The sequence below is a fragment of the Candida orthopsilosis genome (assembly GCF_000315875.1).
Source record: "Candida orthopsilosis Co 90-125, chromosome 1 draft sequence".
NCBI lineage: Eukaryota > Fungi > Ascomycota > Pichiomycetes > Serinales > Debaryomycetaceae > Lodderomyces > Lodderomyces orthopsilosis.
The window spans coordinates 771598-796894 of record NC_018292.1 but is presented as its reverse complement, the minus strand read 5'-3'; the positions used below and the strand labels follow the sequence as shown (position 1 = coordinate 796894).

At 36.6% G+C, this 25297-nt stretch overlaps 11 protein-coding genes across 11 annotated transcripts; 4 read left to right on the top strand and 7 right to left on the bottom strand. All coding sequences in view use genetic code 12, as the record gives it.

Annotated features, from left to right (window-relative positions):
• Positions 1-117: 117 nt before the first annotated feature.
• Positions 118-1782, top strand: CORT_0A03690 (Trp3 protein; the record flags this gene model as incomplete). The annotated part of the gene is made up of 1 exon (XM_003866149.1): positions 118-1782. One exon carries the CDS (start codon positions 118-120, stop codon positions 1780-1782), a length of 1665 nt encoding a protein of 554 aa, XP_003866197.1.
• A 205-nt stretch (positions 1783-1987) lies between these two features.
• Positions 1988-2356, top strand: CORT_0A03680 (hypothetical protein; the record flags this gene model as incomplete). The annotated part of the gene is made up of 1 exon (XM_003866148.1): positions 1988-2356. The coding sequence occupies one exon, from the start codon at positions 1988-1990 to the stop codon at positions 2354-2356; it is 369 nt and encodes a 122-aa protein (XP_003866196.1).
• A 109-nt stretch (positions 2357-2465) lies between these two features.
• Positions 2466-4979, bottom strand: CORT_0A03670 (Doa1 protein; the record flags this gene model as incomplete). The annotated part of the gene is made up of 1 exon (XM_003866147.1): positions 2466-4979. The coding sequence occupies one exon, from the start codon at positions 4977-4979 to the stop codon at positions 2466-2468; it is 2514 nt and encodes an 837-aa protein (XP_003866195.1).
• Positions 4980-5035: 56 nt separating this feature from the next.
• Positions 5036-6322, bottom strand: CORT_0A03660 (Ade12 adenylosuccinate synthase; the record flags this gene model as incomplete). The annotated part of the gene is made up of 1 exon (XM_003866146.1): positions 5036-6322. One exon carries the CDS (start codon positions 6320-6322, stop codon positions 5036-5038), a length of 1287 nt encoding a protein of 428 aa, XP_003866194.1.
• A 599-nt stretch (positions 6323-6921) lies between these two features.
• Positions 6922-8275, bottom strand: CORT_0A03650 (Idh1 mitochondrial NAD-isocitrate dehydrogenase subunit 1; the record flags this gene model as incomplete). Its single annotated transcript, XM_003866145.1, has 2 exons — positions 6922-7989; positions 8246-8275. 2 exons carry the CDS (start codon positions 8273-8275, stop codon positions 6922-6924), a joined length of 1098 nt encoding a protein of 365 aa, XP_003866193.1.
• Positions 8276-10185: 1910 nt separating this feature from the next.
• On the top strand, positions 10186-10668 carry CORT_0A03640 (hypothetical protein; the record flags this gene model as incomplete). Its single annotated transcript, XM_003866144.1, has 1 exon — positions 10186-10668. The coding sequence occupies one exon, from the start codon at positions 10186-10188 to the stop codon at positions 10666-10668; it is 483 nt and encodes a 160-aa protein (XP_003866192.1).
• A 186-nt stretch (positions 10669-10854) lies between these two features.
• CORT_0A03630 (hypothetical protein) lies at positions 10855-11829 on the bottom strand (the record flags this gene model as incomplete). Its single annotated transcript, XM_003866143.1, has 1 exon — positions 10855-11829. One exon carries the CDS (start codon positions 11827-11829, stop codon positions 10855-10857), a length of 975 nt encoding a protein of 324 aa, XP_003866191.1.
• Positions 11830-13381: 1552 nt separating this feature from the next.
• Positions 13382-14038, top strand: CORT_0A03620 (hypothetical protein; the record flags this gene model as incomplete). The annotated part of the gene is made up of 1 exon (XM_003866142.1): positions 13382-14038. The coding sequence occupies one exon, from the start codon at positions 13382-13384 to the stop codon at positions 14036-14038; it is 657 nt and encodes a 218-aa protein (XP_003866190.1).
• A 94-nt stretch (positions 14039-14132) lies between these two features.
• Positions 14133-14549, bottom strand: CORT_0A03610 (hypothetical protein; the record flags this gene model as incomplete). The annotated part of the gene is made up of 1 exon (XM_003866141.1): positions 14133-14549. The coding sequence occupies one exon, from the start codon at positions 14547-14549 to the stop codon at positions 14133-14135; it is 417 nt and encodes a 138-aa protein (XP_003866189.1).
• Positions 14550-14838: 289 nt separating this feature from the next.
• CORT_0A03600 (Rpa190 RNA polymerase I subunit A190) lies at positions 14839-19794 on the bottom strand (the record flags this gene model as incomplete). Its single annotated transcript, XM_003866140.1, has 1 exon — positions 14839-19794. One exon carries the CDS (start codon positions 19792-19794, stop codon positions 14839-14841), a length of 4956 nt encoding a protein of 1651 aa, XP_003866188.1.
• A 199-nt stretch (positions 19795-19993) lies between these two features.
• Positions 19994-24099, bottom strand: CORT_0A03590 (Tcb1 protein; the record flags this gene model as incomplete). Its single annotated transcript, XM_003866139.1, has 2 exons — positions 19994-23998; positions 24058-24099. The coding sequence occupies 2 exons, from the start codon at positions 24097-24099 to the stop codon at positions 19994-19996; spliced, it is 4047 nt and encodes a 1348-aa protein (XP_003866187.1).
• Positions 24100-25297: the final 1198 nt, after the last annotated feature.

The following is a 25297-nucleotide window of genomic DNA, read 5'->3' as shown; positions in this document are numbered from 1 at the left end:
GAGTAATAAAAGTTTCAAGTATGCTTGTTTCATAATAAATATTGGTGGTGTAAGTCTTAAGTTCTTCAACTCTTTCATAGGTTCCGGTTTTTCTAGACTCTTAATCGGTTGTGAAAAATGACTCAAGTCCAAATTCGGAAAAATGAAAAAAAAAAATTCGTCTTAGTCAGATCCCATCTAGACATATCTCATCCACCAACAATGGCAGACACCTCCGAGCATAAAAGACATGTCTTAATGATAGATAATTATGATTCCTTCACATGGAATCTCTATCAGTACTTGCATCAATCCAGTCGATGTGGCAAAGTTGACGTTTACAGAAACGACAAAATAGACATTGAAACTATTGAGAACAAAATCAAGCCCGATATAATATTCATTTCTCCAGGACCAGGACATCCTTTGACTGATTCTGGTATCTCAAGGGATGTGATTAGACATTTCAAGGGAAGAATCCCCATTTTTGGAGTTTGCATGGGACAAGAATGTATATTTGATGTGTTTGGTGGTGATGTTTCGTATGCGGGTGAAATTGTCCATGGTAAAACAACTACTATTAATCATGACGGTAAGGGGATGTTTGAAGATGTACCACAATCGGTAGCTGTTACTAGGTATCATTCACTTGCTGGTAGTGAAAAGACATTACCTGGCGTTTTAGAGGTTACTGCAATTACTGAAACCAAACCAGAGGTTATCATGGGAGTAAGGCACAAGACTTATACTATTGAAGGAGTACAATTTCATCCTGAGTCAATCTTGACCGAATCGGGACAATTAATGATTGACAATATCTTAGGAGTATATGGAGGGACATGGGAAGAGAATAAAGCTCATAAGTCGAAGCATAAACAAGTGGCCAATAAAGCATTTGCTAAAAATGAAAATATCTTAACTACGATATACAAGAAGAGGCAGGGGGATTATGAAGTGATTGAGAAATTACCTGGTCGTTCATTCCAAAACTTGGATATTGCATTATCATTAGGTATAGCTCCACCAGTGATTAACTTTTATGATCGTCTTAAATATACTCAAGATGTCCTTAAGCAGTCCGTTATATTGTCAGAATTTAAAAGAGCTAGTCCTTCTAAAGGTGACATCAATATCAATGCTCATGCCGGTACTCAAGCTTTGACTTATGCTATTAATGGATGTTCAACAATTTCAGTCTTGACTGAACCAAATTGGTTTAAAGGGTCAATTGAAGATTTATCGTTGATCCGTAAAGTTATTGAGAGCCCACAAACTGAAAAAGTTGCTAATTATAGAAGACCAGCAGTATTGAGAAAAGAGTTCATTTTCAACAAGTATCAAATCTTGGAAGCTAGACTAGCTGGTGCTGATACTGTGTTACTTATTGTCAAAATGTTGAATGATTTTAAACTATTGCAGGAATTGTATTCATATTCTTTAGATTTGGGAATGGTTCCATTAGTAGAAGTCAATGATGATAGGGAATTGACACAAGCTTTGAAATTGACTTACCACAATGCAACTAAAGAACCATTGATTATTGGAGTTAATAATCGAAACTTGACCAATTTCAACGTCGATTTAGGGACTACTAGCTCCTTAGTTGATCAATCTAAGGGAACAAACAATGGTAGAGATGGAGATGTGTTGGTATTGGCATTATCAGGAATCACTAGTGTTGCTGATGTAAAGAAGTACAAGTATGAAGATAATGTTGATGGATTTTTAATTGGAGAGAGTCTAATGAGAGCTGAAGCCAATGGAAAGGCAGGTGAATTCTTACATGATTTATGCGCTTGCTAAAAAAAGATGTTTATAGATTGTAAATTACATGAAGAATTTGTCGCATATGGATGTCACTTGTATTAACATCTCCGCTCGCAATAGTTTAGTTGCAAATCCGGCGCCAAAATGGGTTCGTGAAAAAACGACGCGTTTATAAAAAAATTGCTAAAACCCACACGCCATCAAACACTTAACCAAATATACACTTACTCACTCACACGCAATGGAAGCAACCACCAAAAGAATAGACGCAACGCTCTTACAGCAAAACCAAAACAATCTAGTTAGAATCATCGGTAAATGCGAATCATACAATGCTACCTCACAACTGGCAATTTTGATAAGTAATGGATCAATCAAACTAGATTTATCATCGGCGGCAGCACAAGACAGTAACAATGGTGATGGTAGTAGTGTATTACAAGTGAATAAGAATTACGAGGTCATTGGCAAAGTAAGTCATAATCCATCTGATTTGAAAGTCCATGTTTATTCTATTGTTGAATTGACTGATAATTTGAATTTTAAAGCGGTGGAGAAATTGGTTCATTATACTTATAAAGTTCCTGAATTATTTTATCAAGAAGCATAGACTGAAGATAGTGTTAAAGTAGTAGAGGTAGATTCTAGATACTGGTTTGTATTAATTATAACATGTTCTTTTATTTGAATTTTGTTACAATGTAGAGGTGTAGATTGATCTATAAAAGAGACAAATCATGAGCTAAGTCACTAAACCTCTTTTCTTTAGAAGCATACAACTCATTCCATTTCTTCAACCACGTTGGTGATGTATTTTCAGTGTATGCTTTAATATGCTTGAAATTTCCGTATGCGATAGCCAACCTATACCCAGCTTCAGCTGAAGATTTCACAACAACATCACCAATCTTCTCAATAAGATCCAACACCGGAGCTGCTGAAGTTGGTGAATGAGTATTCAACCCCGTTGTTCTGATTTGAATTGTTGATAAATCGTAAACAAATGAAGCTAATGCAGTAATTGCAGCACCATAAAGCTTAGATGATGGATCCAATTTCGTGGCCTTGTCACCAATTTGAGTTAAAATGTTTTGGAATGGAGCATTATAGACGTACTTACTTGGATCACCTTCAAATGGATCAATGAAGGCTTGAGTGAATCCTGCTACATCAATGAAATTGATCAACACTTTAATAATCATCATGAATAAAGTAGCATTAGATGTGTCAACTACGCCCCACCCCAATTCAATCAGTTTGGACACTGATTCAGCGATAGTTTCTTGACTTAGGAAATCATGAGCTGTAATTTTTGGAATTGCAAGTCTGATTAAATCGAAACCAATTAATTTCGATGATGGTTCCCAAGATGAGGTGATTTTAGTTGCATATTGCAAAATCAACTCAATTGCATCAGCGGATGATAAATTTGAAACTAAGGATTCTATTGTTGATATTTCCTCTGATGTGAATCGATTAGTTTGTTGTTGTGATGAATTTAACTTTTTCAATCCATTAAGTATGGAATCCTTTTTGAACTCTTTATATGAAATAAATTGAGTCTCAGGAATAATTGACGTTGCAGGGTGGCTCTCCAGTTGATAGTGTCTAGTATAAGCATCAGAATAAGGATCACTGGCCACGGCTGAAGATGGTTGTGATTGATCATTATCAGCAGCTCCTTCACTCAACTTAGCCCCGGCTGTATGAGTCTCCAAAAACCTCACCACTTCATCAGTATAAGAAGAAGGCAACTCATTATCAGCAAGAAACTTTTCTGCCACCGTGTATGGATTCTGGTTCAAATTATATGGTAATTTCAAAGGTGGTTCGCCATCTTTAATATCAACATCAAACACATAATCATATTCTTTCCCTTCAAAACTTTGCTTCTTGGTCGAGCCAGCTCCTCCAACAACATCACCAATCTTGTGCCATTGCCCACCTGACCATTGATGAGCTTCAATTGTTCCTTCAGCAGTTTTCACCATAATGGTTGCCCCTTCTTTCTTACCTGGTTTTGATAATGCTTCGATTCCAGGAATGTCAGTCTTTTTCAAATCATCCAATGATTGTTCCGATATGGATGACGATTGAACAGCTTCAGTGAATGATTTCAATTCATCTTGTGGGGCAACACGTTCGGTGTCTTGAGTGAAGACACGAATTAGATTATCAGATCCACCAACGGCAAAATCACCATTGTTCAATACGGTGACACACCAAACAGAAATACAAGGTAATGTTATCACTTGTAATGCTTCACCTTTAGATAAATCCCAAATTCGTACTGTACGATCTTCACCAGTTGATACTAGATTTCCATTGGGCAACAAAGCCAAATCATAAACAAATGAATCATGTCCAAATAGAGTCTTTAAAATCCTACCTGTTTGCAAATCCCACACTTTGATTGTACCATCATTGGCACTTGATACAAACTGGTTACCTCCTGGCAAAATCAACAATTTTCGAACCACATCAGTATGCCCTAAAAACTTTTGAATTTCATGATCTCCCTGCCATAGTCTAATTGATTTATCAGCTGATGCAGTCAAGTACTGACTCTTATTATTGACAATTTTACAATCCCATACTGACGATCCGTGTCCCTTAAGAATATATTTAGGTACAAAATCCTGTAAATTCCATACAATTGCTGTACCATCCCAAGAACTAGAAATCAATTCATCATGAATAAAAGTTATAGCACATACATTTCCTTCATGACCAATCAATTGATATTTCCCATCTTGATCCAAATTGGATTCATCGTTATTGTTGTTGTTAAAGTCACTCAAGTATATCATGGCATCTTGTCCACCACTAGCTACTAATTCTTCTCCTGTTCCAGTTGGTCCAACTATGGAAACAGAATTGATGAAAGATTTATTTGGTGAATGGAAAAGTATTCTTGAATCAGTTGCCAGTGAAGTATTGACACGATTCCATAATCTGGTTGTGGAATCTCTCAGTACGGAAACAATTACGGGCTCTTCGCCTATGGTTGAGCTTGCCAATCCCCTGACATCTTGATCGTGTCCTGATAATGTGGAACTGAGTTTGAACGTCATGGTTTCGTAGTTCTGAGATGTTGTTATTTGACTACCAGTGGCAACAAGTTCTGGTTTTATGAATTCTGATTCAGTGTGGTAGCGCAATGTGCCAAATTTGCAAATAAGCAATACTGCGGTTAACAAAAAGACACTTCTAGAGGTCAACTTCATCCACATGTATACATATCTAAATCTATTGTGTAAAGTAATACAAAACGTCTACAACATCTAGTCTAATGTTGCTTTACCAACATTGAATCTCTAGCTGGACCAGTACCAACCCATTGAATTGGAACTTGAAGATAATTTTCAATAAAATCAAGATACTTTTTAGCATTTTCAGGTAAATCTTCATAATTCTTGATTTTGGTAATATCAGTTTCCCAACCTGGTAAAGTTTCATAAACAACTTCAACATTTCCTAAATCAATTAAATCTTCTGGGAAACTTTTCAATTCTTTACCATGTAATTTATAAGCAACACCCACCTTGATTTCTTTAAATTTATCCAAAACATCCAATTTGGTAATATTTAATGAGGTGTAGCCATTGATTAAAGTTGAATATCTCAACACAACCAAATCTAACCAACCACATCTTCTTTTTCTCCCTGTGGTGACACCATATTCAGCTCCAACATCTTGTAATGTTTCACCAACTGAATTCAATTGTTCAGTTGGGAATGGACCCTCACCAACTCTAGTGGTGTAGGCTTTAACAACACCATAAATGTTTCTAATGGTCTTTGGGGGGATGCCTAATCCAGTCAATACACCACCAATACCAGTAGAAGAAGAAGTAACGTATGGATAAGTACCGAAGTCAATATCCAACATCAAGGCATTGGCACCTTCGATCAAGATCTTTTTCTTGTTGACAATAGCATTATGCATGTATTCAACAGTATCAACAACGAAAGGTCTCAACTCTTCTCTGTATTTAGCATATCTAGCCAATTCTTCTTCATAATCATAATCAAATTCACCATATCTCTTCATTCTTGATTCAACCAATCTCGTGTATCTGGTTTTGAATTCGTCCCATGCTTTAGGGTCAGGATTAACCAAATGGTGAACTCTGATACCTGATCTTGAAGCTTTGGTAGAATAAGTTGGTCCAATACCTTTTCCAGTGGTACCGATGGATTTTTTATTTTCCGATAATTCAGCTTCTTTCAATTTATCAGTTCTTTGGTGAAAATCAAAAACCAAATGAGCTCTAGAACTGACAAACAAACGACCACGACAATCCAAGCCCTTCGATTCCAAGTTGGACAATTCTTGGAAAAATGATGGAACATGAACAACAACACCTGATCCAATAACATTTTCACATTTAGGATTAACTAACCCACTAGGTAACATATGGAAGTCAAATTTCTTATCACCAACAACGATAGTGTGTCCAGCATTGTTTCCTCCTTGACATCTAGCACAAACATCAATGTCATCACATAACAAGTCAACTAACTTTCCTTTACCTTCGTCACCCCATTGGGATCCTAAAACAACGTCACACATGGTAAAATGTTGAATGGAGGTTCTATAGTGTTTTCTATAATGAATCTAAGATTGAACTTTTAGAGTGAAGTACCCAAAAGTTGAACGATTGCAAACCGTTAGAACAAAAAAAGAAGTCAACATGAAAGAATGAAAAAAAATTGGACTTCATATTGGTAACAAAATTGGAATTGGACGATGCGAAAGAGTCAGAGAACAAAAGAAATTAAGAAAGCAATTTTACACGACCTTTATTACAATCCACTACAAAACGAAGAATAAAGATATATCTATAGCGGTAGTAGTATTGGGCCCATCTCTACTCTGATAACATGAGAAACCTTAAGTAAAATGGTGTACAGCTATTGTTTAAATGGCCTATTTTTACATATGAAAATTCGTCTAAATTCTACTCTTCTGCCAATGAAATTTGAATACAAATGTGTGACTTATATGCAGAACTGTCCGGAACAACGACTGGGACATGAGTATTCCGTTAAACTTCAACTACCTCGACCAAACAGATGTAACCAAATGTATATTGTCATCAAAATAATAGTCTAAAAATACTAACTAAAATGCTACTAGACACATCCTTCTTCCCCTCTATCCCTTCTTTCTTAATCTAATTTGTTGATAATAGCATCAGTAAATTCAGTAGTTGATGAGTTTCCACCAATATCTTTAGTTCTAACTTTACCTTCAGCAATAACATCATAAGTAGCTTGGGCAATCTTATCAGCTTCTTCATTCAATCCCAAATGTCTCAACATCATGGCAGCAGATAAAATCATAGCTGTTGGATTAGCAGTGTTTCTACCTTCAATATCTAAACCAACATGACGACAACCTGGTTCAAAAACAGCATATTCTCTACCGAAATTAGCACCAGGAACTAAACCTGGACCACCAATTAAAGCGGCACCAATGTTGGACAAGATAGAACCATACAAGTTTGGAGTAACCAAAACATCAAATTGTTGTGGTTTAGCAACAGCTTGCATAGATGCATTATCAACAATTAAGTCATTAACGGCAATACCAGAATAATCTTGAGCAACATCTTTAACAGTTTGTCTAAATAAACCATCACCCAATTTCATAATGTTGGCCTTGTGAATAGCAGTAACTAATTTTCTATTGTTTTTTTCAGCAAAATCAAATGCAAATTTAGCAATTCTTTCTGATTTGAATCTGGTGATAACCTTCATCGATTCAACAACACCTGGATAAGATTGATGTTCTAAACCTGAATATTCACCTTCGGTGTTTTCTCTAACTAAAGCGAAATCAATACCTTCGTAGATACCTTTAACACCTGGAATATTTTTGATTAAAACCAATGAAGCATAGATATCCAATTCTTTTCTCAAGGCAACGTTCAAAGATTTACCTGATTTATCAGATGGAGTATACAAGATACCTTTCAAACCAACTTTGTTTCTTTTCAAAGATTCGACAGCTTCATCAACACCATGATGTTTACCTGAATCACCAGCAACACCACTTACTTCGACAACTTCCCAATCAATTGGGATATTTTGTGATTTGAAGATAGTTTTAACTGAATCAGTAATTTCTTTACCTGCACCATCACCTGGGATCAAAGTAACAGTGTATCTTCCACCGTATTTCTTTGGCAAGACTGATTCAGGAGATGAAAAAGTAGCAAATGAACGAATTGCAGACTAGAAAAAAGGAGTTAGTACTCTATGTGATACTCTTCGGTAATGTTGTTTGTACATATGAGTTGGTCACTCTGTTGTAAAGTCGAATTCTGTTGCGTTGAATGTACTTTCGGAGTTGCAATGAGAAGATGCCCATTTTGATTGGATGTTCGGATAAACTTTCTGAAAGCAAAAAAAAGTACGCAATGTGTTGTTTCAACGGTGTACAATCCATTTAAAAGGGTAATTGATGATGTGATTGTAGTGATATACATACTCTTTGAGCAGAAGCTATAGTTCTAAGCATGATTGAATAGTTTGTAATTGAATAGATTGAAGGTTTATAATGAAAGGATGTAATCCTTTTGGTTGTCTTTTTTTTTTTCGATGAATTTAAAAGAGATTTGAGAAATTTAATTTTTTATATTTTTTTATTCTTCGACAATAGACAAGGAGTGCTTGTATTCGAATGTAACTTCGTATAGTAGAGCACGTATTCCTCACTTATATATAGGTATCATTACTCTCGTATCATACCTCTGGCTCTGTAATTGTAGTTAGATAAATTCTCAGCTTTAGAAGACTAATTGTAGACTATTCTTATATGCTTGTCTGTTCATTTGTTGCAAAAAATATTGAAGACTTGACAATAAAATTTGGCAAACTTTCTTACAAACTTACATCTTTTGCACAATTAAAAAAGCTAAGCTCAGGTGGCTCCTAGTCTAGTCATGAAATATTACCTTATGGCGGACAGATCCTATCAATCCTTTTCAACAACATGGTCTTTTGAACCATCGGCTTTATAATTTTGTCTTTTTTTTGTGTGCGTATTTTCTAAAAAATAATTGTTCGACTCCGAGATCAGAATCATTATTGAACCGGACTTTACAGGAAGATACAACAAAGTTGGGTAGATTGAACTAAGTCAGGGAGGTGTGATAGCACGAGCCTGATTCACCAGCTAACACTCTGGTTTGAAATCATCTCAAGTGGGCCTGAATAGACCAGTGAAGAATTTTACGCCAAGGGCACGTTTTTTGCAATTCTATGACTTCAAGCTATTTGATTGGTCAGTGGCTGCCTTTGTAAGTTACAAATAAAAGAAATTAAAACTCCGAGCCTATTTTGGAAGACACAAAATTAAACTTGAATACCAAGCCGCATAGCTTACCCATTATGGAAAACAATACTGTTTTCCACGGATGAAAAATATAAATATTTGTTGTTGTTTTGGCAAAATTACAACAAGGGCATAAAAGTGACATAGAGTGATTCATATATTATAGCATTCTTGAATAAAAAAGCATTACGGGCTTATAATCCCAAGTCACATTTGTATGAAGCTCTTGCTTTCATTCTCTCTCTAAGGGCGGTTAAATTTAGGACAAAGATTCAAATAATTCAGCAATCCTTTTTTTATTCGCTTCTAAAATTTTATTTTGAAAATTGTAAACAAAACGGTAATGTGCTTTGGTGCCAGTATCGAATAGGTAAAGAAGGGCATAGGTGGTAAACCAAGCTTAACCACTCATAACTCTTCTAACAAATGGTACTCCAAATTTTCTCTCCAGTAACTGTATCTTCTTTTTTTTCAAAGTTGACAGATTTTGAATTTTGTATACTAAAATGTGGTAATACACCACCGATGTCAAATTACTATGGGTTTGGAAAATATATATGTTTTTGACATCGTCCTTCTTTTCACCTTTTAACGGACTTTTTTAACCGAATGTGGTGAAGCTATTTGGCTTCATCTATTGCATCTGCCATTAGACCATCAACGAATATATCGTACCCACTAAGGAGGACTTTAAGGAAACAGGGACCATCATCTTCATTGCTTTCCTTCTTCTCCCTTTCGCAATTGTGTGGATACATATATAAGCGACCCGAAATACGCGAGACTTAGAACCGGTTTTATACTGCCACATAATACTTTTCAAAGTATACTTGCCTAGTAAATGTTACTTAAAATACACCCGAAAACACATTGAGCTATCCCCGCTACAAAGTTTCCTTATATTCTATAGTGTGTAATAATGGCCATTGGTCCCAACCGCTCAAAACGGGTTCAACGGCGGAAGGTTATTCTGATGTCACAAACCAAGTGTCGCCTTTTAAACGCGACTCTGTTTCTTAGAAAAGAAAAACCATTGATCGTTCTTCACTAACAAATCCCCATACATCTAATTCTTCCTTTTCTAAACTACAGTAATGACAATTTCAACCAAGACATTCCCCACATTCAAGCAACTTTACCGTACTATATCCCAAGAACTACTTGCCTATGAAAACAAGACATTGGCAGCGCAGGCTCAAAAAGAAAACACTAAACTTACAGCTTACTATTCATATTTAAAATCAGTAGCTCAAAGAGATGGCAAATCAGTAGACGACATAAACTCCAAAATTGAATCTTTGAAACAAAGTAAACTACAACAACAAGCAGGAGGATCTAAAGCTAGAAAAGAGCACACTGAATTACAAGATTTAACTACGTTGCATAATATAATTGATGATAAAATTGGCATAAACAGCAATTATGAACTGAATAATTTGAACAATGTTGCTACTTTTTTGAAGAATCAACGGGAATATTTTGAATTGTTGGTTAGATATAACCCGGGATTGTTAATGGATCAACAAGAAAATGTATCCAAGACAGCCAACAGAGTAGGATTAGATGTCCCTGAATAAAACAAAAGGAGATGGAATCAGCTTAATTTGTTGAATCTATTAGAGGGTGTTACATTGGTGCGATTTCATCATTTTTAAATAATACATAGTGATACAACATCTTCTAAAATAATATACATTTGGATCATAGAAAGACCTTCTTTGCAAGAGCAAACAGTAACTCTCTTTACAATTTGCTTCTCTCTACTAATGTAGTTTTCTCTTTCTATCACCACCAACCATAATCTCATCACCACCACCTCCTCCATTTTCATCATCAACAGAGGTAGATCCACTCTCATTACCACTTCCCATAGACCTCTTAAACCCATTCATCAACAAATTAGGATTTTTCCCCTTTAATTCAATATTTTCCCAATAAAATTTCTTTAAATTTTCAATAATCAATAAATCATCATAAAAATTCAATTGTAATTGTCTTATAGTAGAACGTCGTTCATGAATCAATTTAAATGAATTTTGAAAATTATATCGATAACAATCCATAAGATAAGCAATGGTCAATCCAGTAGATAATGAACCATTACCATCTTCAGATACGAAAAGACATTGTAAATCATAGTTTATTAATTTAAATAATGAAATTAATCGAATTAATTTAAAAAATTGTAATTTTAAATTTGATCCATTTAGTATGGGGGAGTCAATGGATAAATTATGATTTGATGGTAAATTATGAATCAAATTATTGGCATTGGGATTATTGAAATAGAATGAATTCATATAGTTTTGTAGGATTTTACTATAATCTCGAGTAAACCTTTGAATCAACTCATTTCCTTGAGGAGACATTGACGCATCAAATGATGGATCTAAACTCAATACTAAAACATCCGAGGAGATGGAAATATGAGGTGAATTTTCAATCAAATCAAGAAATTCCAAAGTTGAACCACAATTGACAATAATCTTGATATTGTTGTTGGAGATAAAATTGTATCCTCCTCCTGCCAGCTGCGATTGTGGAGGAGGTGCATAACGCAAATTGGTCACTTGAGGTGTAGTTAATAATGAAGTATACGGCCCTAACCAAATACCCGGGCAAATTTCTTGTGCGGTATCAGGATTGAAAAACATAGATTCATTGAGTGTGGCATTGCAATTGTGGAAATTGTGAGGCTGTAAATAGTTTTCCTCTTGTTGCTGTTGTTGTTGAAACATGATTTCTTTTTGCTTGCTTAATCTCGTGTGACTTCAAATTGAGTCAAAACTTGTGGCAAATTGATGTAGTCTGAAGAGGCGTAAGTTCTAGCTCGATTATACCTCTATAATCTATTGTAGTGGTTCGTTGGTTGGCTGGTTAATGCCCTTGGCTCTTCCAATCCTCTGAAAGTTTTTGCAACACAATTATTTGTTGCAACAAAAGGATGAAAAAAAGGTCTGTTCTTTCTTTCGCACTGGGTTGAGCCAATGTAGGACCGGAGAAGAAGTATTAGTAGTAGTAGTAGAACTAAAAGTAGCTGTAGAATGAACTGCTTGAGTCTAACCTTTGAGTTGAATACTTTGCTTTGTATTGGGAGAAGGGGTGTTGCAAAAAAATCTAATGAAAGAGAGCGAGAGAGAAGAATTGAATATTAAAATGAAGAAATTTGGTTATTACTTATACATTTTTGGTAGAGTACTGTTTTGTAGTACTAAGCGAGAGAGTTCTTTTTTTTTTTATTTTCTACTAAAGAGAAGAAATTCCAGAGTTTCTCTTTACTTTACTTTTACCATTTGCGGGTAGTGTACTTTTGTTCAAGCTGGCTGAAAAATTGGAGAAGATATCCTCATTACATAATACATTATGTAATCAATGAAATTTTCAAAATTTGCAAAAGTAGTGCACAATGGCTCAGGTATATTGTTTCAAACTACACGACTTTTTGAAGGGAGTCGTGCTATATGCTATTTTTCACTTGCACCGCATCTTACTCGATTGAGAAAGACTACTACAGAAAAAGCGTGTTGCTTGTTGATCTTTTTGTAAATCACGCTAAAGTGCTTCTTTGATCAACCCTCGCATGAGCAATTCAGCATTATATTAATTTGTTCAAAACCATTGACTCTTTGGGACTTACAACCCTTTTTTAGCTTCGGCAGCTATGGCTTCTCCTTCTTTGCAGCAGATTCGCGTACATTGTAGGAGTACATGGGTTTCAGCGGACATAACAAGCTTTCGATGGCAGAATTGTTGAGGTTTGCATTGATTGCACTTGATCCACACGTTGTCCGGGAGCCTTTGAATTTTGTGTAGATACGCGGGAGTGTTTGTTGAGATACAATCGGGTGGTCTTCAATATCCGCAAAGTCAAATGTCGCCAAAATTGTAAACACGACCTGACACTGCACCTGACTCCCAACAAAATTTATCCGGAGTTACAGTTCCCACGTTTCACAATTTGATTGCTATCGGTAGCTGTCAAGGTTATAGCCACACATTCATTTGTGGGTAATTGTCATTAGTTGTCAGTATTCTACCGAGATAGGTGCGTACACTCGTGTAGTCACAACAAGTTTTGGTTGTAATAGAGTACAATTGCTCTCTTCTCTATATTCTTTCTTATTCCATACCATACACAAAACGTCATCTTTTCCTCCACCTTTTCCCACTCGGGATTTATTTATTTCCGCTTTCCCAACGTAATATATATTCATTCATCTGATTTTATTTCAAAATAAAAACCGGTTTAGTTCCTTTCAACTTTACTTATTTTATCCATATTCATCAGTCATGTTTAGATCTTCATTACCAACTATGTTTAATCGTTCAGCAATTGCATCAACAAGATCAATTCGTTTCTTATCCAACAGCAATAAACCCACAGTGTCAGCTACCAATTTCTTTATTCCAAGATTGCAAACATCAACAACTAGATCAAATGCCATCTTAGCCGCTGTAAAACAACAACGCAACAGCTACAACAGTTCCAAATCCAATTCGTCAAATATTTTTAAATTATTTTTTGCTAGTGCTGGTGCTTCATTTCTACTCACTACATCATTTGCTAAATCAATTTACAATGATGTTGCCGTTGCCACTCCAAGACAACAAGTTGCATCAAACGTGTCTGTCCAACCAGTCACCAAAACCCCAACAAAGACCAGATTTGGTGATTATTTAAACTATGAAGAATTGACTATTGGATCAGTTACTGGGTTGTTTTTGGGAATCATTTTGGGTAAATTATCTCAAGTATTTGTATTTATTTCGTTAAGTTCTTTCTTACTTGTTGAATTTTTACAAAGTAGAAACATTATCAATGTTCCATGGAATTATATCTTGACTGTTGGTAAGCAAAAGATTAATTTAAAACAATTGGTTTTCGAAAAACCAAGTTTCAAGATTTCATTTGTATTGAGTTTGATTATTGCTGCTTATAATGTATAGAGGAGCCAATGCGGTTGCATACCAATTGAAATAAAAGACATTTTTGCCAATACATTAGGGTGTATTATTGTTCCATTTATTCTATAGGGGGTATTTAAATTGTATTAACTCGTAATAAAGACAAGTTTCGACTTTTAATCCTTTCAGATACTGACTGTGATATTCTGAATCTTGGTTCAGTTAATGATGATATTGTACAGTTTTGATGATTATATCGCAATTGAAGTATGGATGAATTTGAATGCAAACTCGAAGTAAAACCAAATTGATATACCAAAACATCTCCCTCCTCCTCTTCTTTTTCTTGTTTACCGTCAACGAGTTCCCAATCACGATCACCATCATAATATTCATCCAGTAGCACTTCATCTATTGATTTCATCTCATATTCAATATTATACAATTGTCGCACTTGTAAATTGCATTTAATATTGTCATTAAATTTGGCATAATTGGACACTGTCTCTGTTGATACATTACTTACTACATTGGTAAATAACAACTGGGACATAATCTATCATGAAAAAGAATAAAAACCATAGTAGCTATTTACATAGTTTTATAGGATCCCCGCTTACTTTTATATATAGCAAGAGTAGGATACATATTATAGATAGTCTGTATGATACACAATTTTTTTCTTTTGGTCACGATATCACCTTACTTTCTTCGGTATACATTTTGTGACCCTTTTTATGATATGCCCTTACTCATCTTTATCTTACAGTTTCCAAATTAATACCTGTAATTCAATATATGCTATCTAATATACAAAACGATTATCCAATAGGAAGCGAGTTTCAATTCTCCGGCAATTTAGCAAAAATATCAAATGATCCAGTACCGACATTTGCCAATTTACCCATAACAATCTTTGCCGAGGGACTTTCCAATTCTTCTCGATCGCCATCCAAAACAGCTTTAGTCAAGAATTGACATGTAGTTTCATACGACATCTTCATAAAACTAGATGTTGAACTATCAATACCTTGTCTATTGAATGCCAAATAAGTACCTTCACGAGTCATCATATCAGCAATCAAATCTAAATGACGTGATGAAACGCTAATACCATAAGTATCGAAAACACGATATATTTCATTAACAATGGTATTTCTTGCCGCTTCAACACCATATGTACGTAATACTGAAGCAATATCATTGGATGTGATGGCATTAACATCAATAAAATCATCTTGTTCCCACATGGCTTTAAAATTGACACCTTCAGTAGTCAAGATTCTTTTACCCAGTGTATCCGGATCAGGACGTAAACATCTTCCAATATGAGGGATTTGACGTACAACGGTTTTACGTAAAAGTTCCTCAACAATGTTGACCATCAACAATTTTTGAGTTTCATTTCCATTCAATTCAAGTTTAAATTCACACCATTCTCCATTATCATCATCGAAATTGAATTTGGTGACCATATTATGTTGAGCAATAACTTCAGCTTGACGATCTTTTGCTAAACGTGATAACTCTGGCTTCTTTTCCATGTTTGCATCGCCATCAGCATCTTCATCAGAATCACTGTCTGACGATGATGATTCATCACCACTTTCTTCTTCTGCATCTTCCATTTCTTCGTCACTTGTCTCCTCTGCACGTTTCATAGTTTCAATCTCATCGTCATCAGGTCCATCATACGACACTTGTTGTTTGACCTTTTGCTTCAGTTCTTCTAAATCTGCCCCATCTTCTTCTTCGTCAACATCTTCTTCGTCATCACTCAATTCTTTAATCTTCCCACTAACAGTTTCCATATCTGTTTTACCAGCAGATTTTCCAACCGTCGGCATGTAATCAGGTTTCTTTTGTTTCTTCACCTCTTTAACAATTTGGGTTTCCAAATCATGAATAAAAGTTTGTGTAACAACGTTTTCCAATTGTTCTTGACTAATATCGTATTCAGCTTCATATTCATCCTTTGTATAGAATCCCAAGTGGATTACATATGATCTACTATTTGATCCATCTTCATCTTGTGATGTTGTTTCGGTGACTGTAACATTATCGACAAATTCCGACATTACAACTTTAGCAATTGACTTGCAAAATGCATCAGCTTGTTGATCGCTAACATCGGGCAATATTGGTAATGTCATTTGCGGGGTTTTGATTGCCGCTGATGCCGTCATAATAATTTCTCTCATACGTGGAATACCTAAAGTAACATTGGCAGCACCATGACCAGCGAAATGGAAAGTGTTCAATGTCATTTGTGTTGATGGCTCACCAATAGATTGTGAAGCGATAATACCAACTGATTCTCCTGGATTGACTAAAGATCTCATATATTTCAATTGCATCAATGCTCTAAACTTCTTTTCGGTTAATTTACCAGTAGATTTAGCTTCTTCTTTTGACTGAGCAAAAAAGTCTGGATTACTTGAAACAAACTTGTCCATTTTCTCTTGAAATTTTTCAGAAACCGAACCAAGATACTTGGCAGGGTTGTATGTGTTGATAACTGGATCGTATTTAATCTCTTGTTCGTAATGTGGTACATCTTTTTGTTTCTTCATCGATTTACGAACCTTCTTTGAATATGACAATGCTTTTGAAGTGTCCAAATTCTCCACCATCTCTCCTGGGTTATACTTGGCCAATAATGCATCATAATTTTCCAAACAAAACTCAAATTGATTCATATGTGATTGTTTAGTAGTATCAATAGAATCACCACCATAAAGGAATTGAATCAAGGTTCCATCACCATCACGAACTGAGTTGTCGTAGTTAACATGCACACCTTCTAATTGTTTGGTCAAACAACGTTGCAAGTAACCCGATCTCGATGTCTTGACGGCAGTATCAATAAGACCTTCTCTACCAGCCATACAATGGAAGTAATATTCTTGTGGTCTGATACCGGAATAGAAACGCTGCTTGATATATCCACCAGCTCTTGCATCAGTTTCAAAGGCTTTAAAAGAAGGTAAAGTCTTACCTGAAACCATAACAGGCACTCTTCTACCTTCTAACGCTTGTTGTCCCAAAAGACACATAATCTGTGACACATTAACATTGGAACCTTTAGCACCAGATAAAGCCATTGCTTGCATAGAGTTGTATGGAAATTTTTTCATTGTTCCTTCAGGCACACACTTAGAAACAACTTGAGAGGTAATGGCATTCACCTTAGATTGTGTGATGGCATCCAAAATGCCCAATTTATCATCATCGCGTAAAATTTCCTCCAATCTTCTTCTCAATTCTTTGTTATTGTTGGCTGTATCTTCAGACAAGTTCGTGACTTCAGTGGCAGCTTGTCTACCAACATCAACAGATTGTTTCAATATATTCTTTCTCCAAGCATTACCATCCTCTGTCAATCTCAAATCATCCATACCACAGGTAAATGCAGTCATCATGATGTAATTGGTAAATAATCTTCCCAACACACTCAAAGCTTTTCCAGCAACCTCAGGACCATAAACTTCATGCAACGAATGAACAATACCAAATTGAGAAGCCCCATATTGTGATTTATCCAAAATACCACTCAACAATTCACCATTCTTGAAAATAACTTCATTTTCGGTACTATGTTCTCCCCAATAATCATTCTTGATTTTGTTCTTTGAAATCAAATTGACACCAGGCACATTATCAGGTTTAATGTTTAACAATATAGTTGTAATCACTTGCTTACCCGTCCACAACAATTCAGGCTTGTAAATAGCTGGCGGCAATGTAATAAGTCTCGATCTTGTGGTGTGTCCATCTTCAGGTCTGATACATCCATAAATTAATTGCTGGTATGTTTCTCTAGTGAAAAAGGTATCCTTACTGGTCAACCATACACCAGCGGAAATATGATCCTGAATCAAACCCCTCAATGGTGAACCCGATGTTGGAGTCAAATATTGACTATCGGTATTGGCCAAATTTAATGCTTCTGCCTTGGCATTTTCATTTTGAGGAAAATGCATATTCATCTCATCACCATCAAAATCTGCATTGTAAGCACCAGTGTTTGCATAGTGCAATCTCAATGTCTTTTCACCAGGTAAAACCCTCACCTTGTGTCCCATCATTGATGCCTTATGCAAAGTAGGTTGACGATTCATAATCACCACATCCTTGTTCTTGATATGTCTATACACCTTTTTACCAACAAAGGAGTTGCTTCCTGTAGGCGTCAACAATTGATTAGCCAAAGCTTTTCTCTGTTCTAAACCCATACCAATCAATGAAATCAAAGAACCATCTTCGTTTTGAATTTGTACTGCACCTGGCCACTTTTCCGGACCATTAATGATAGCTTGTCTCAACTCAGCTGCATTATGTGAAGTAACAGGTTCTGGGTATGTTAACTTCCTTGCAAATACTGGTGGTACACCAATTTCATTAGTCTCCAAGTTTGGATCTGGTGAAATGACTGATCGAGCAGCATAATTCACACGCTTACCCATCATATGCTTTCTAAACAAACCTTCTTTCTTTTCCAATGCTTGTTTGATACCGGGGTTTGGTACTTTTCCAGCTGGTGCATTTTGGTTCTTGGTTGAATCAATAAACGCATTGACATCGTTTTGTAAAGTGACAAATGAATTCATCAACCGGTTAAATGCAATTTTCTTTTGTTCTCCACTCAATTTTGCTTCGTACATTTGGGATATCTGAGTATTCAAGTCAGCAATCAACACTGTTGTTTTCAAAATGTTGGATAACAATTCGTTTTGAGCATTTTCGTGGATTTCGTCTCCCAACTTGGAAGGTAATCTAAATCTGGTTGGTGGTACCAAAATGGACTGCTTAAAGAAAATGTCACCACTGACATATTCACGTTGGTGTGGTCTTGAATGGAAAACCTTTTGCAAGACAGCTTGCTCGTTTTTGAAAACTGCTCTAATAATATTCCTGACTTCTGAGGACAAAACATACTTCGATCCCCCTTTGTGCTTAATGTTTGGGATATCACTTGCAGTAGAGTTACTACTTCCATTCTTCCTAATCATATCAGGACGCTGTAAACCTCTAACTCTATTGTTGGTGATTTGCTTATCATTGAGCGAGTTCTCGAAGATTTTGGTAAACCCATCTTTTCTAAAACTGGGTGAATACATTCCACAGTTGCTACATTTTGGTCTGCTCAACAACCTGCGATAAAAATCATGTATAGTTGCTTTTCTCTCTTCACCTACGGATGCAGTAATAACCCCCTTAGCGCTGGTTCTACCATCCTTCAATGCTGCTGAAATTGCATTCTTTACAAATCTTTCTCTTGTTTCCATCAACTTCTTCTTTGTCTTTTCATCAACTGATGCTCCTTCCTCTTCCTCTTCATCATCATTGCTCATCTCTTTGGCTGATTTCCCAGCTGGCATGATATTCTCCAATTCAGTACATTCCAATAATAGCCCATACTGTATAAGTTGCAATTTACATTTGAACAAGTGCACTTCGAGATGACTTAACTTGAAGTGGTGGCAATATAAACAAGAACTTCTCAAAAAGATGTACAACTGATTAAAAAACATTGGGTTGTAAACAGGTACTGGTAATTCAATATGGCCCATATGTCCTGGACAGAACTTTTCATCTAATCCACATGTAGTACACACATTTCTTAAAAATGCACCAAGTGACAAATCGTATAAACCACCATTTACTGGATGGCCCAAGTTGTCAAATACGATAGGATTGGTAATTTGTTTTGATGATAGTTTTTGAACTTCACTATCCGATAGCACTCCGAAATCAACAGATGTGATTTCTGAACCAACTGGCTTAGAAATATCCATGGTTTGTCAGGGCTAATTGATTTTTGGGTTAATGTAGATCTGTGATAGGTTTGAATGAAATTTTTCTATTTTTTTTCTCTTCCATCACCATCAAGTACACAAAACCCAACTGCTCATCTCGCAATCAAGTACCCAATCTACAAATGATACTTCAATATTTCTTTACATTAGATATACAAACAAGATTAAACTACAACAACTATTCCTTCTCCGGGTGGCCTCCCAAATGTAATCCTTTTCTCAAACCTTTGAAGCCACCTCCAATACCCTTTCCAACACCTTTTCCTACAACTCCGACACCCTTGCCGACACCTTTTCCAACACCCTTTCCAACGTTTCCTACTGTACCTACAGCAGATTGACTCTTTGGCTTAACGTTCAAGACAAACCTAGGCTCAAATGATAATACTGCATAGGCTTTACCTGCAGGTTCTCCATCTTCTCCTTCTAATGGAATTTCCACTTCAACTGAGCCGTCTTTCATGTCATATGAACCCAACTCGACGTATCCAACACCCAAGAAATCGTCAGCATCCACAGCATCCCAATCGTAGCACTCGAAACGTAAAGTTGAGTCATACTTGTTAGCCACTTCGACTTCACCTTTGTGGTTCCACGTTGGATCAAGAGTCTTTTTGACTGTCTTTGTTTTCGTGAATGATTCCTTCTCGGTATTAAGATAAACCTTCATGTATGGATCAGATTTACCATTCCTATCAGAAGCTGGTAATCCAACTGCCTTCTTGACCTCAACATACAAAATACCAGAATTGTCTTTTGAATCTTGCGGAGGCACTCCTGATGCGTAAATCAATGGAATCCAAGAGAATTGCATTTTAAATGATGCGTGTCCATTGCCTGACAACTCAACAGTCATAGGTTGACCCAAACCATTTTTGATCAATTGCAATGTTGGGATATTTGTTTCAGCAACACACTTATCTAACCTGTTATCATCTTCATCCTTGACAAGTCTGAAGCATGTTTCAGCCCATTCAAGCTCGGTGATAACAGTGTCCCCGGTCATTTCAAGTTTAGACTTGTTCTTTGTCAATTCTCTACTAATATAATCAGGATAACCTTGGTTTCCTGAATATACTTGCAAGAAAGTGTCGTTCTTTGACACCGTACCTTCAAGGAGCTCAAATACCAAAATACCACTCTTGTACTCAATCAATTGATCCACTGATAATCTAAGCTTTTTGCCGAAATTATCGTCGTCGACTTCGTCATCATCAATATCTTCTTCAGGACTAGCTTGCTTTTCCTCATTAGCATCCTGCAACCCACTAGGGTTTTTATTTGTTTTCTTTTCCTCTTCCTCCTTCTTCTTTTTCTCTTCAGCTTCTTTCTTTTCTTCTTCCTCGTCTCTGTAATCCTGTAATGTCATAACTGGCAAGGCTGGGTAGAAAGATAAAGTATAGGTTACGGAACCCTTTGGACCCTTTTTCAGCACCAACTTTGACGTCCTTTGCTTTTTATCAACGTGTTCAATATACAATCCTCTTTCATCTTTTTGAATGAACTCATTCAATTTGACGTCAAATGAACCAAGGGTACGATCAGCAGAATGACTTTCAACATCCATCGCTTCAATGGTTAATCTTTGGTTAGCAGATGAAACAGTAACATAATGTATTTCATTCCATGTTGGATCCAAAGATGATTCTACAGCTGCAGTTCTCGCCTTCTCAAATCCATTGACCAAGATCCTTGCATAAGGATCAACCTTTCCAATATGTTCCAAGTTACGTAAATCTTCTGCATGTTCAATACCAACTCTGATAACTCCAATAGGTGGGGTGTATCCACCAGCACCACCAGCACCTTCTAATTGAACTGGCTTCCAGTTGGTGCTGATTCTAACTTCACCACCTTTACTCAATGGGAACCACGTTTGCTCAACTTGTGTCGCGTCAATTAATTCATTCAAACTCTTGACGACTTGTCCAACTGGTTTGCCATTTTTGTCTTTAATGATAATCTTTGCTCTAGCTTTTGCACGGTTGAAGACAATCTGCTCAGTGACTGCGCCCCAACCAGGGTTATTGTTGTTCTTCTGGACAGCTGATTCAAGAACCGATTTACCATCAAAGATAAGTTGCACACTAGTTGATGCACCCTTGTCTCCCCCTTTCAAATTCCTGGCTTCTGGGATTTCAATTCTAGCAACACCAGTGTTTAAATCTGGTGGAGGTGTAGTAGCTCCATCAGCTTGCTTGACCTCTTGCAAAACCGGTTGATAGGTCATACCGAAGAGAAGTTCACCCACAGGCTTGTTGTTTCTCAAAAAAGCGGCGGTAAGATGATCTTGTTGTGGGTTATCAACTAATGTTTCTAAATCAAATTGGACTGCACCAACCTGTCTGTCCTTTCTGATATCATTGTAGTCAATTACGGAGATTGTCAATGGTTCCGATAACGACGAAACTGGAATGTACAATGTTTCATTCCATACTGGCTGACTGGTGTCATCAATAACCTTTGTTTTAGCCAACACTTTGTTCAAGAAACCAAATGTCAAATAAGGGTCCAACGTATTGCCAAGATATTTGAAACCTTTCAAACCACGAGCAGAATCCACACGAATTGTCAATACACCAATAGCTGAGTCCAAAGCATTACCAGCCAACAACTGTTGAACATTCAATTGGAACGACATAGGATTGAAAACAATCGGTCCAACATATTTCTTCACCATTTCGTTAATCAATGGATACAAACCAGGGAAAGCCAAAACTTCCCACCACCATGACGCTTCTCCCAAAAGCTTCGTATTAAAATCAAATTGAGGTGGTTCTATCATCGACACATTCACAGTTTCGACATGAGGGAACGAAGACATCAATCTTAATCTAATTCTGGCTAGTCCCTTGAAGGAAACGTCGGCAATGGTGACAGGAATAGTGACACCAAAAACAGTGGCCTTTACAACAATCGTTTCGTTAACATTGTTTTTCAATTGTTTGTTGTTGGCATCGACATTGGCATTGGGTGTGAATGAAAATCCCCAATCCATGACAACAACATCTGGTGCGGTCCCAATTAATGTTTTCACACAATCAATTCTAGGTGGCTTGGTACCCAATGAGAAACTGTCAAGCCAAACAGAAGTGACAAATGCTGGAATTGGCAATCCAGCCAAAATAGGGTTTGCTTGATCACAGACAATTTGGGAAATAGATGGCTCTAAGTAATACCAAAATTTCTCCAAAAAGTAGTTACACCAGTCCATCGTCTCATAATCGTCCTCAATTGTTTTCACTGAAAACTCTCTCTGGGCTTGTTCTCTCAACACACCTCTATACTTCTTAACTGAAGCTCTGTATAAGATAGCAAAGACAACCATGACAAAAAACAAAGGCGCCACTGAGAATCTGAACCATCCTATGATCCAAGATAAGAGACCACCAACAATTAAAAAGGCTGTGTTGTGATACCAATCACCGTAAGCGACAGCTGGTAAGTATTGATCGAAAACGGACCCCCTAGATAACAAGTCAACAGTTTCATCAGCTGCGGTCAAAGTATCATCAGCCTCGAAACCACCAACTTCTTTCCATCCTCTAAAAGTAGGGTCAACTGGCTTTCTTGGGGGAGGTTTGCCTTTGACATTTGTCATATCAAAATCTTCACTTGGAGTGAGTCCACTGCCGTTCTTTTTGCCTGCCACAAGCTGAGATGAGTCACCAGAAGTATCTGAAGTGGTTTGCTTCTCAACACGAGAAGATTGCACAGTTGATTTTCCTCCAGAACTCTCGTTCGATGAGCTGTTAACTGGCTTGACAGGTGAACTACTCTTTGTTAAAGCCAGTGATGGCACATTATTCGACTTTGCCGAGGGACCATTGTTGTATTGACTCTGTTGTCTGTTTACATTAGGTGCAGGGACACCAGCTTGATTAGATTGTTTTTGTTGCACATATTGAGAAGCGTTATTCGAGTAGTTGCCATTATTGTTGGCCCCAGAAGGTGCTTGATGACTGTCTTGCAATGGAATATCTGGAGGTGGCAACAGAGGAGGTGGTCCAACCAGTTTCTTTTGTGCATTGTATGGAGTTTGGGAACCATTTTGTCCTCGATTGTTCCTGTTTTGATTGTTACTGTTGAAAGATCCTCTCGAATCCTCCGGTTGAAGTGCTTCCTTTGGCGAAGGTGCCTGATCAACTGACACTTGATTAGGTGGCAGGAGAATATCATTAGGCTACAAAAGGTTAGTATCAATCTGAAAAAGGGAGTATCAATCATTTGCGATATACATACATTTGAAGCAGCACCGGTCTCAGGTGCAGCTGTTACGTCCATTGCAAAGTCTTATGTCAAATATATTCAAAGTAAGTTTGAGTTCAATTGAGCCTGAGTGTTGAGTTAAATCAAATCTCTAAACGATTGGTTGTTTGAACAAAAGATCTCTGTATGTGTATTTTTTAACGTTGCTCTTGATTTAAAAAAAAAAGTTGTTTATAGAGTGAATTACACAAAATATGAAAATTTCATCTTGTTTAAAACAATACAAAAAATTAATCGTTTTGGCTATGAGGAAACAAAGTGCTACACTAAGAAAGCACAGCCGTTATCGTTGTTGAATAGACAGAGCAAAGTAACACTAACCTACCAACAATTAAACTTTAAACCCATCTTTTCATCTCTCTCAATATATTGCCAGTCCTTAATTGCAAAAAAATAATGGAAGTTAAAAAATTCCGCCAAGAAGCAGGTACAAAATTCAGGAGTATACATAGCGAGAATAAAACAAGAGATAATACGTAGAACCCACTTACCTACGTGAAGGGATTGGTATCACATCTCTTGTCTACGTAGGTGGTACGGTTTATGTACTTTTTTAGTTGCTTATGTTTTAAAGTATTCGCATCCACATAATAACCAAATCTGAGAATGCTGCAATGACGTATTGCTTATTTATTTTCTTTTGATGTGAGAACCTCGGAGAAAACAAATAAACTAATTCCTTGCATGTATGAAAAGTTTTAGAAGGAGAGACAGGATGTGTCCAATAAGGGTCAATGATAATCCAAAAATGTCTTGTCTACAATTTGTTTCTTTTCTGACTTGGAAATTAACAAATCTGGTGGTGATGACTAGCTAAGCCGTGTTCTACTGAAAGACGTTACACAATCACGAAACTGAAAAACATATTTTGGTTATACTTCAGTCACAAGTCTTTGACATTAAGACCAGTTAGTAATTGGTTGTTTTACCCTTTTCGTAGGTGTTAAATGCACTTTTCTGGAATGGATCTGCTTGGTTACATGTTCTAGAGATTTGGGGTATAATTATTGCTGGAATTTTGACGGTTTCGAGTGCTGGTTCAATGATTGTTGATGGTGTGAGACAAGCAAGTGAAGAATTTGCCCCCACTATTGGCTGTTGAAGAAGATACAGTTGGTGATAATTAGGTAGAAAAGAAAGAAATACGAGATGGAGACTGGTAACTACTTTCTTTGTAATTGATTAATATATTGTTTGCTTGAATTTTTATATA